At 39.3% G+C, this 12,237-nt stretch overlaps 1 protein-coding gene across 9 annotated transcripts in view; it reads left to right on the top strand.

Annotated features, from left to right (window-relative positions):
* Positions 1-12,237, top strand: part of Atg5 (autophagy related 5) — a 105,398-nt gene that overhangs the window by 65,032 nt on the left and 28,129 nt on the right. For 8 of the 9 annotated variants that reach the window (XM_040733180.1, XM_040733181.1, XM_040733179.1 and 5 more), the window contains one exon: positions 1,116-1,210. In XM_040733180.1, the coding sequence (XP_040589114.1) occupies positions 1,116-1,210 (95 nt within the window). The remainder of the gene's footprint in view (positions 1-1,115; positions 1,211-12,237) is intronic. The other variant, XM_040733182.1, reaches the window with a different exon arrangement.

Below are 12,237 nucleotides of genomic sequence, written 5' to 3' on the forward strand. Positions count from 1 at the left end.
ATTGAGAACATACAGTCATACAAAATGTGTACACTGATGTTCTCAGTAATGTGATTTATGATAGCCAAAAGTAGAAATTACTCCAAAATTTATAAGTTAACAAAATCTTATAACTCTACCATTGGGTGTTTATTTGATCATAAAAATAAATGAAACTTTTGGACATAGTACAAGAATGAACTTTGAAAACATTTTGTTCATATACATGCATGCATATATACACAAAGTGCACAAGAGTGCATGATTGCATTTACAATAAGTGTTCTGACCTCTGAATTTATTTACAGACTGTAGATTTTTATTCAAACTTACTAATGTTGTAATTCAACCTGATTTTTTTTAATTCTAATCAGTATGAAATTACACTGCAATTGACAGTACTTCTGTATTTTGTTTCCACCCATCTCTCCCACATACTGTGATTTGAGCCAAGGGCTTTGTACCTGTTAGGCAAGCCAGCTCTACCATGGGGATTACATCCCTTCTTGGTATTTTTCTCTCTCTTTGTGAAGTTCACACGGAGCCCAAAGGACACTCAGTGTCAGGAAAGCCTTTGCCTAGAATAAAGAAAGTACTTCATTGTCTGTAGCCTGCCAGTTAGGCTAGGTGACTGGCCAGGGATTCACTGTCTCTTCCTCTGCAATGCTGGGATTACAAACAGGAACCAACATGCCTGACATTTCTCCTTGGTTCTCATGCTTTCAAGTCATGTGCTATACAGACTTTGCCCCAGCACCAGGTTGCACATTTCTTTCAGAAGCTCTTCTAAACATTGATTTCTCTATATAAGTGCTGGGTAATATTTAAATTATGCAAATTTGTTCTAATACAGATTATCAGCATAAAAATGAAGAGTCATTCTTTCTCTCGGGCTGGTCTTTGCCTTTGTAACACAAGTAGTCACATACCTCTTTAGGGTTTCTCTTGAGAGAAAAACTGTTGTAGAAAGATTAATTTCATATCTTGCTTTATGTTAATATTAAGAGAAATAGTTTGTAAACCACTCTATTTGCTTTTCAGAAACATTTGAGAGAATGTTTAGGACTTTCATGTCTTCTTCTGAGCTAGTCTGTTAACGATGTTCATTCTTAATAACAGAATTTATATCATTTCAGACAGATTTGACCAGTTTTGGGCCATCAACCGGAAACTCATGGAATATCCACCCGAAGAAAATGGATTTCGTTATATCCCTTTTAGAATATATCAGGTAGGAAATAACATTATGAAAAATACCACTTTTTAAAAGCTTTGGACATTGTCTTGAAACACTGTGTCTAAAACTCTTCTGTCTATATGGGAACCTACTAGTATCTGGGTTTGCATCCAGGTTTTTCAGAACCTTCTTTTGCTGGTAATGGAATTGGAGGTTGTGTTGCAATGTCTGACTCATAGTTGCTATTGGTTATATCTAATGTACTTGCTGATTCAGCCATTTGCTTCAATTTATTTGTAACCCCTAAGTTAATACTTGAAGCACATTTGAAGTCTTGTTTGTTTTGCTGAGACAGAGTCTCAGGGAGTACAAACTGACCTGAAACTTACCTGGTAGAGGCTGGCCTTGAACATCTACCTCTGCCTCCCATGGACTGGGACTATAGCCTCCTGTCTGGTTTTAATACTGGGAAGCCAGAACTTTGTGCATGTTAGGCAAATACTCTATCAGCTGAACAGCATCCCAAGCCCCAAGGTCTTTTTTTATTAGATTTTTGGAAATGGTCTCCCACAGCAGCCCGGCACCTTGAACTTGTAGTTCTCCTACCACAGCCTACTCAGTACTGGGATTATATGGGTATGAAGAGTGTTAAAGCTATTTGCCTGGTGTGTATGTCCTTGCATAAAAGGAACAAACATCTACCACGTTGTAAGCAAACATAGCATAGTTCATAGTTGATTTAATACTACTGCTTTTCTTCTTGTTTTTATTGATTTTTGCTGCTTGAGATGGATCCTAGGCACTGTGCTTCCTCTGACAGAAGCGTCAATAAAGCATGGTTTTGTTGGCTGATAAACTGATAAAGGCTCAGAGATCTCCTGCCTCCCCAGGAGCAGTGGCCAGTGTCTGCTACTGCATCTGAGGAGGGTCAGCCTAGATGGGCAGTTCCCCTCGGTGTTGTCAACAGTGCCTTGTGCTCAGTCTCACAGCAAGCTCACATGAAGTCAAGACAAGATTCTGTAGAGTACTTTCAGAATCCTCTATGCTTGCCATATGGCAAATGGGAACTGTGTGTCCCTCGAGGTCTGCAGGTGTAGGTCAGTGCTAGACATACATGAGCCCTCGGGTTCAGTTCCTGCACTGTAAGAAGCTGAGTCTACCGACTCAGAGGCAGGGACCTGCTGTATTGTAGAATCTCTCAATAGCAGAGATTGAAAGCACAAAACAGTACCCGGCAATAGCAATGCAGGTGTTATTCCCAGGGTTCCTGTTTTTCACAAAGGCAGCGCTAAGTTCATGCTTTCAAACCAGTGTCTACAAAAATGCCCTGAGTGTTAACTCTTCTTTTCATTTTTCATATGCCATGACCCCTTAGTAACTTACTAATCAGGTATTTCCCAGCCTCACAAAGTACCTTATTGTGGGACATAATTAGATAAATATTCCATATTCTCTGAAGACATCACCATGAGAAGAGTTCCACAGTGCTTTGAATTGGGGCCCCACAGTGCTGTTGTAAATTGTTTGCTTCTGGCCTGTTTTCTGCATGATACTATAGTTTCTTTGTTGTGAGCACTGGATACTCCTGTAGGGAAAGTTTGTGCTTAGTGTAGGGATATAGTTGTCCCAGTAGTGCAGGGTTATTCTCCTGTGCTTTGGTATCAGAGTATAGAAGAATTCAGTGTGGAGAGGAGTATGAAGTGCATACGTGTGTGGAGAGAAGGGAAGAAGTTGTTGTTTTGGAGACAGAGTTTGCTTTGTAGACTACACTGACCCTGAACTCACAGGCTTTCGTGCAGTGGTGTTTCAGGTGTGTATTACTGCCCCAGCTTGAGAGAATGGTTTTTATAAATTCTGTCATCAGATAGAAAGTGGGAACTTAGAGAGTTCTCAGAACTGACTCCATTAGACCTGGCTGCCAGATGGAGGCTGTGAGAGCCCAGCTTCCTGCAGGCCCTTTCCTGTGTGGGGGCAGGGGAGGAGCAGGAGGCTTCATTGTTTCTGAGTTGCTTTACAAGCTTTTCTTCCTTTCCATTTTGGTTCTGTTATGAGTCTGAATAAACTTGTAGAAGTTTGGTATGTAAGTAAATACCAATATTTTAGACTTACAGTTTTTACTAATTTATTGTGTCTTTGCTTGCCTCATTTCTCTCTTGCATTTTTAAGTTTCCCTTTATTCCCTAACCAAAGGGAAATAGGGCCTCCATTTCTTTTTCCTAATTATGTTCTAGTAGTAGCATCAGATTTTGGCTTCCAATTCCCACGTATCTGTGTGACTGTAATAGTCTGCTTATTTGGTGCAGGTGTTATGTATGCAACATTTAGTTACCACTTAACTAAACATCTCTCTCTCTCTCTCACACACACACACACACACACACACACACACGTGCGCGCGCAGAGGAGACCTTGCATTAGTAAGATCACTAAAGCCCAGAAGCCCATGTTTAATAGACAAATGAAGAATAATTTTTTACTAAATATAGTTCATTCTGAAGAGATTCATGTCACTTCCTTGGAATAGTACAAATGAAATGTAGAATTAGCACCCACACCTAGTTCTGAAATGTCAACAACTTATTTTTTGTTTCTAAATCAAATAATTGTCACAATGAATGAGATAAATGCAGTTTGACCAGATGAGCCAGTAGGAATCTGAACTTCTGTGACTGGTGATAAGTCTTCACATCCTGGGCTTCTGTGAAGATTGTTTAGGTGCTGTTTCTTTTTCATGTGTGATGATGTTCATCACAGACAGAATTTTATGGTAAGTCAGACCATCCAGAATTCTCTAGCGTTGTTACAGACTTTGCTTCTGCATTTACATAGTAGTCAGTTCGTGAGTTTCGGGTCTGTGTTCCTGAACTCCAGGTGCTTCGTGTGAGCCAGTGTTCTAGAAATGAGCTTAATGTCAAGAGATGTTTCCGACATGTAACCGAAATGTTATGTAGAATTGCATACATAAACAGATGGTGACTAATGAGGTTACCCACCAAGAAGCTTTGTAAATGGCCTTGAAGTCCCTGGGTATGGGAGCTTCTGCTGAAACCTTCAGACATCTATGTTCATGCTTTGCAGTTAGGTGTGTTGTGAGGATGCTGTGTCTTCTTCTCAGGAAGCATAGGATATATAATTGTTCCTCTGCCAGTGGAGTTCAGTTAGAACACTCTAACTTGTCTTCTGTGGCATGTTCCATCCTGAGCTGTGCACTGAGAGTCAGGTGGATAGTATTATATTATATTATATTATATTATATTATATTATATTATATATATTGGGCTGATATTACACTACACTGCTTCTAAACTTTTAGTAAAAAGTTTAAAGGAAGCTAATGAGTTAAGTGTACAGCTAAGTATAAAACTACAGGTGTGATTTCTATGAAGAGGAGAAATTCATCCTGTGCTGTAAATCAGAGGCAGTGGGTGGGTTGGTTCTGTCTTCTGGGAGGGCAGAAAAGACCTCCTTAAGGAAGTGATGCATCCCAGAACTGAGCGGAGGTGTTGGACTTAGGATAGGCAAAGGGACACGAGGAGGACTTGTAGGCAAAGGAGAGACACTGACTTATGGAAAGTCTGTCAGGCAAGGAATAAGGCTGCATCGAGGATTTTCCTCTGTCCAATAAAGAATAGGAAGTCTTAAGGGATGTCTAATAATCTGAATAGCTGCTAGTCATGCTTCAGCATCATTTAGTCACTTTGTTCTGCAGGGTGCTTGAGACCCTTCTTAGAAATAATAGAACAATGTTATTTTAAGTTTTAAACAGTAAAGAAAGGTTAATAAATAGTGCCTAGTTTCTAAGGAAATTCCAATGATTTCTGCTTGTCTTTACCAGCTGTTAAAGCAAAGTTTGTCAAGGTTTCATAATATCCAGAACTCTGTTCCCCTCCCACTATTCCAGTATAAAGTCATTTTAATATACCACTAAAGCCTCGTTAGTGTTTTAATTTGATTGAGAGGTTTGCTTGCCAATTTTACTTAGGCAAATCTACTCCCCTTCTCTTGTAGTGCACTGGAGCCTTTAAGAATGCTGCAGTTAAGGGATTTAGGAGAGCATGATTGTAACCAGAAACTAGATTGGCTGGGACTAACCTGTTGCTTCCTAAACTGAGAAGGGGACATATTTCAGACGTCGCTGTATTTTCTGAAGTTTCTAACAGAAATGTGTGACAAATGATAACAGTGCCTTTTAGGATTCTTTTCCTCCAGGGTTATTGCATGGTAGTAAAATGTTACATTCCTGGTCTCTTATATTTCAGTTGGCATTTTGTTATTACCTCAGGCCGAAAAAGCTAGAGACAAAGAAGAGGGGCTTATTGATTAATAAACTGTATAGTTTTTAAACTTGAGTTTTAACCCATTTCCAAAGAATGTATATTATAATTTATAATGTGCTTTTGGGCTATAGTTTGTTTTCTCCTACTATAAAACTATCCTTTTCCCACAAGCCCCTTCTACTTTGTGTTAAAGTAATTTGGCTACTAGAATCTATTTCTGGATGCGCCATATAGTTTTTTTTTCAGTATCCTAGTTCATGGTTATTTTGCTTGCATCGTTTTTTTAAGATTTGTTTTATTGTATGTATTTGTGTGTGTGCCCTGTGTGCATACCTGCTGAGGACAGAAGAGGGCTGGGTCTGGGGCTACAGGCAGTTATAAACCACCATGTGCATGGGAGAGGACACAGGTCCTCTTAAAGAACAGCCATGCTCTAAAGTGCTGAGCCAGCTTTCCAGCCCCTCCCCCCATTGTTTTTATTTAATTTTAGCTTTCAATTTCCAATTAATTGTGACTCAACTTACATTTTCTTTTGCTTGGTGGGTTGGGAGTGGTTCATATAGCCTTGGCTGGCCTTGAACTCACTATGTATTATGTAGGTCAGGCTGCCCTTAAACTCAATCTTCATAAGTGCTGTAATTATAGGCATGAGCCAGTATGCTCAGCTCTGTTTCTTTAGCTTCATTATTTCTGCTATTTAGTAAAATGCATTTTCCTACTTTCCTCTATTTTCACTTTGTTTTCCTTTATTCCTTTGTTTACATTTAAATAGTTCTGCTTAAAGTCCTTATCTAGCACATCCAGTTTCTGGCCTTCTCAAGTCCATTATGTGTTATTTCTCCTTTGTCCACCTATTTCCTTATTTTTCTTGTATGTGATCTAATTTGTGTGATCCTCTGACAATTTCTAAAGATTCTTTAATGTCTGTAATGAGTACACCTCCCTGTCTTTCATGTATGTGTGTGCGTGAGTATGTGTGTGCTTGTGCAAGTGCTCCCGTGTACACCTAAAATGTATGAACAAGCAATGTACAACCTGGCTTTACTTTTTATATGAAGACATCTTCAAAACTAGCCTCAGGATGGAGATTTGGAGTCATCACAGAGCTTTTGTGAGTGCAGTTCTGTTCCATGTCTATTTGTTCTAGATTTCCATTGGATGTTTGGGACTTTGATACTCTTTTATTTCTTGTTTCTAGATTTCCCTATTCAATTTGTTGGTTATCTCATTTGCTCTTACTGCTGTCTTCAATTACCTGTGATGTTTTTAAATGGCCAGTGATGTAGGGTTGTTTTCACTGAGTGAATGCTCTGTCTGACCCAAGAAATCCTAGGACAGGCAAGTCAAATAACAGTTTTCTGAGAAAGAACTTCAGCCACACTCTGGTCCCTCCCTAGGCGACAGGGCTACAATCCTGAGGACATATTCAGTTTATGGTAAAGCTCTTGGCATGAGATAGAATCACAGAAAGCTCAAAAGTGATAAAATTTCTAATTGGAGCAAAGGTTCCCCGAGTTGTTGCAAGCCTTTGGCTCTTTTGCTTGTTTGCTTAAATTAAGTTAATTTTGAGAACTGTTGTCAGTGTTTTAGTTTCTTCTATTGTGTAAAAAGGCCCTGACAAACTCATCCTCTGTAAAGGAGAGCTGAAGTCCTTCCTGGTGGTCAAGTAAAGGCAGCTGATGCCATCACATCCTCACTGAGGAGCAGGGTGGTGAGCACATGCTGATACTCCTGCCTCAGATAGTGTGATCAACAGAACTCCCACAGGCATGCACAGAGGCCTGTCTCCCTGGTGGCAGCTAAACTGACCATCACCGAGTTTCTTCCGGCTTTGTGGAGGAGAGCCTATGAAAGACTGACCATTACTAAAGAGATAAATGGATTTTGTAGAAATTTGGAGAAAACAGTGGACCGAAGTGTTGTTTCCTAGGGCTTTGTTGTTGTTTGATGGAGGGGACGGTTGTTTTGTTTTGTTTAAACAATGTCTTACTGTGTAGTCCTAACTGGCCCGTACTTGCAGTGGACTAGCCTTGAGCTCACAGAGATCCACCTCTTACACCTCCAGAGTTTAAAAGAAAAAGAATGCATGCCTCGCTGCCATTGTTGTTAATTTTGTTGTTGTTTTGTTTTGTTGAGACAGGGTCTCTATGTGACTCTGGCTGTTCTAGAATCACTCTGTAGACCAGGCTGACCTTGAACTCTTGGAGATCCACCTACCTTTGCCTCCTGAATGCTAGGATTAAAGGTGTGTGCCACCACTGCCGGCATTAACTATTTCTAAAATCCAAAAATTTTAACTGAGTATTCTACTTAAGAATAAAAGTCTTGCTATATGAAATGATTAATAGTTGTTTTCCCTACAAAGTGTCTATCTCATAGAATGATCCGCCATGTAGAGAATCTTGGAAATCCTTAAAGGATTAACTCTAGCATGTAGCCATACAGTGGTTAAAATGAAGAGGTTTCATTTTATGTGACCATAATCTCAGGCTTGGGACTGTGACAAGAATGGCAAGTTCCAGGACAGTTTCAGGCACCTCCAAAGTGTACAAGGGGCTTCTGATTTGAGCACTGTGCATCCAGCTAGGCATGTGGCTTGGGGCACACACGTCACATTTCTGAATCTTCACTATCTATATAATATGGATTGGTAATATTTTGTGAAGATTAAATGTGGTTCACAATAAATGTTTGAGAATGTTTGGTATGGATAAGGGGTAAGGTAACGATGAAGGCCCAAGTTCAGACTGCTATCTCATCAGTTGTGCTCTGGGCAAGGGAGTTTTGTGTCGAATTGACTTAAACCATATTTTTGTTTTAAACCACTTTCATGTTTTGTCATGCTTTCTGTATTTTATTTCATGGCCAGTGGAGCACACGTGATGAATCGCTCATCTTTCCATTTGCACTCTTGCTTTTCCTCCTTGCAGAACTTGTGCTGGTTCTCATAGAATTTTCTTACCTGTTTCTTTCCTTCCAGCCCTGGGGGGAGGGTGGTAATGGGGGTTGTTGTTGTGTTTTTTTAGACAGCTTCCTGCTTTGTTGCCAGGGTTGCCTTTGTACCCTCAGCCTCCTTAGTTCTGGGACAAAATGCATGTGTCACCATACCCAGCCAGCACATTGCTGTAAATTTGATGTTACATATAGCTACCCACTACCCAGATAACATCACATGATATTGTTCAAAGCTTTGCTGTTTTATTTTCTTGCCCTGTTTACTTCTCAAAGAAATAGACAGTGCCCATGACCTTACCTCAAACATCACTTCTCTAGCAAGTCTTCCTTAATTTCTCCGCTCTATAGTGAAAAGAGGTGCTCTGTGGTGGTTAGTTCTTTGTTCTCTGTCCTGAATCTTGGGTATCACACCTTTGCCATGGCGGAAGTGATGACCTGATAGCAGGTCTTAACTTGGCCTTGTGATATTGAGTTTACCCCTCTGCATACACTACAGACAGAGGTGTATGTAGTTTTTCTCTATTCAGTAAACAGCTGATAGTTGTTTCAAAAGCTGCATCCTATCATTATGAGTGAGTGAATTATGATCTTAGTGTTTTTTTAACATACGTGAATCCTATATTCTCTATGTTCCTCTTAAAATAAGAAGGTAAATTGAGGCCTGCAGGGGGCAGTCCAACACAGCAAGTTTTTAATGTATTTAATCTCACATGGTTTAGAGTTAAACTACTTCTTATGAAAACATTTTTAAGGAAAGCAAGTTATATATGAATAACAGAAATTGCTAACATTTGTTTTGTATTTTTGAGACCTGGATTCTGTTTTAACTATTCTATATGTGTTTATTCTCTTGTGTGCTCATGTTTTGTACACAGATGAGATCACTGAGAGATCTGGTCATTGACATTCACTGGGTTCATCCATCTGGTGATTAGAAAGCCTGGGCTTCGATGGAGACAGTGGAGCTTCACTCAGTGTGTTCTCTTTCATAGGCTGTTGGGTTCATTTCTTTTGCTTTCTTAGCCTTATTATTACTTCTCATTTGAAATTGTATTCATTGTGTACACACAGGTGTTACTCCCCCATTCTGTAGCTTCTAACCTTCAGTCCATTGTCTTCAATAGAGAAAGGTCACAGAAAAATGTGAAGAAATTAAAACATAGCTAAAATTGTGGGGCCTCTTCTTCATTACAGAAAGATCTTTGTTTACCAATTAGTCAATTTTTATTGATTGCTTTAAGATCAATTTTAGGAATAGATTGAATGTTATTGCTTATACCTATGTGTGAGAGATAATGTGAAGGAACCTTAAAGCCTCAGTCATTAGTATCTCATCTTAAAAGAATTGTGAATAAGCTGGTTTAAACAGTTTCACTGAGAATCTCTTGGTTGGTTGGTAGAAACAGTGTTTGGGAGCAGATGAGGTGATTCAGCTGGTAAAAGCGCTTGCCCTGTAAGCCAGGCACCCAGAGTTTGTTCCCTAGAGCCCACACGAGGTGGAAGTAGAGAACAGACTCCTAAGAGTTGTCCTCCAACCACTACACATATGCCAGATCACACATGTACACATGTACACCTGCATCCACACACATCATGCACACACAACTCACACAATAATAAAGTTTTTAAAAGTAAGAGTATTTTTGCTACTTTCATAAAACACACAGCATACACACCAAGTATCAGCTTCTGGTATTTATTTCCTTCTCTTCCAATAATATGATAACTTTACTTCTCCTTCCTGAGAATTTGAGTAGATACAGTAAGAATAAGTGAGGCTGGAATTGGTCAGTTTTTAAAATTGACTGATGATACTTATATTAAATGTAAGACAGCTTAAAATGTTACTAGAAGTGTGTGATGGGCTGATTGGTAGTATTTAACATCTCAAAACAGTAAGCTGTCCGCATAATCAAATCTGTGAGAGTGTTTATTCCTGATATTATATACTCTGGTAGTAAGTGGCCAGTCTTACTGTTTCAGTGACTAAATTCAGTTCTCCTGCTTTCACAGACATCTGATGGCCCAGGTTCCTGATTTGCCACTACCCTAAATATGATCTTAGCAACTCTGTTTTAGTCAGTGTAGAGAATTTTCATTCTTTAACCTTAATATTCATAATCATCCCTACTGACCAGTTAATTTCTTGGTTTCTTTGTCACTGTTGGACTCCATCACTGTCTTTAAAAGCTATACATAATGTCAACATCTGAAATGACATTTCTCAGACAGTCATTCAACCTGCTGACAGCTCTGTGCTGTTGGAAATCTGCTTAATCACTTACTTGTTTCAATAGGGAAAACTACCTTCTAATTTTTTCCTGTTCTTCTCATAAATGATTTTCATATAGCATACTGAGCACACACCTGTCTGTTGAGAACAGAATTACCAGGCTTTGATTCTTAGGAGTGGTTCCTTCTTTTGGGCAAATATGAGAGTTGCTTTTGGTAGAATTACTCAGACTTTAAAAATAACTACTTGCTAATACTTTTAAGTAGGTTAAACATAAGGTAATTGTTTAGGAATATAAGAAAAAATGAATTTTAAAAGAGCAAGTCAGGCTAGAAGTATAGATCAGTTATAGAACATGTGCCTAGCATACCCAAGGCCCAAGTTAAGGCCCTACCAGCACCTGCGTGCACACTCTCTCTCTCTCTCTCTCTCTCTCTCTCTCTCTCTCTCTCTCTCTCTCTCTCTCTCTCTCTCTCTCTCTCTCTCTCTCTCTCTGTCTCACTCACACAATTTGTATTTTTTCTGATTGGAGCCTGGACAGATTTCTTTGATGTATTTTTATAAGTGTATCTTACAAAGTATATGACAGAGTTGTTGAGTCACGCCAGTTAGAAATATTTTATTCTTGAACAATTTCATACAATTATACAGTGTGCCTTGATCATATCCACCCAGTCTCTCCTCCCATCCCATCATTGTGTCCTCCTCTTGTTTTCTAACCCACTGAGTCCAACTTGTGCTGGCAGCGTCAGCATGGGCAACCTACCGTCTGCCACACACCATAGGAAAAATGACCCCCATCCTAGTTTACTTTGTCCTGTGGTCCACCTAGATCTCTTATAATACATACATATGTGCAACGTGCACTGATGTGTGCGTAGATTATATCGGCCATGAATTGATTTTGACAGGTATACAGGAGCCATTGCCTAAGCAGACTGCTTCTTTGTTAATGTTTAATCCTTAGTTAATAATATAGTCTGATGCAAATATTCTGTTGTACTATCTGAGTCTGGTGACTTGGAACATTTTACAGACTGTTCTGCTTTGAACGGGGTGAATTTCTTAATGGTCTGCTAGAAAGAGTGTACCAGCCGAGGGTCTGGTCAAGGGACACGTGCTAGGGGAGTGTGAGGGGAGTGGGGTAGGAGGAGAGACTGGGTGGATATGATCAAGGCACACTGTATAATTGTATGAAATTGTTCAAGAATAAAATATTTCTAACTGGTGTGACTCAGCAACTCTATCATATATTTTATAAGATACAGTGATTTAAAAAAAAATCAAAGAAAACTGTCCAGGCTTCAATCAGAACAGTGCTGATTCAGGAAGCCACTAATGGAGAATAGTGCCCTGAGTTGAAGGTTAGGGAAAGCTCTATCATTGAAAGCAAGAATGATTACAATCCAACAGACTTGGAGTCAAAATTGAGTTTACCACGTGTGTACCTTGGATGTGATACTTTCATTAAAGTCACTTGCTTCAGTCACATGTTGTGACACAAATATGAATAAAACAGGTCAAATTGAACTAGTTGTGAAATTGTGTTAAATTCTTATTTTGAATGCCTGTTGAGTTCACTGATGTACTTGTGTATTAGAGGTGGGTAAGTTAAT

Source organism: Mesocricetus auratus, unplaced genomic scaffold, assembly GCF_017639785.1.
Source record: "Mesocricetus auratus isolate SY011 unplaced genomic scaffold, BCM_Maur_2.0 Super-Scaffold_100029, whole genome shotgun sequence".
Lineage (NCBI taxonomy): Eukaryota > Metazoa > Chordata > Mammalia > Rodentia > Cricetidae > Mesocricetus > Mesocricetus auratus.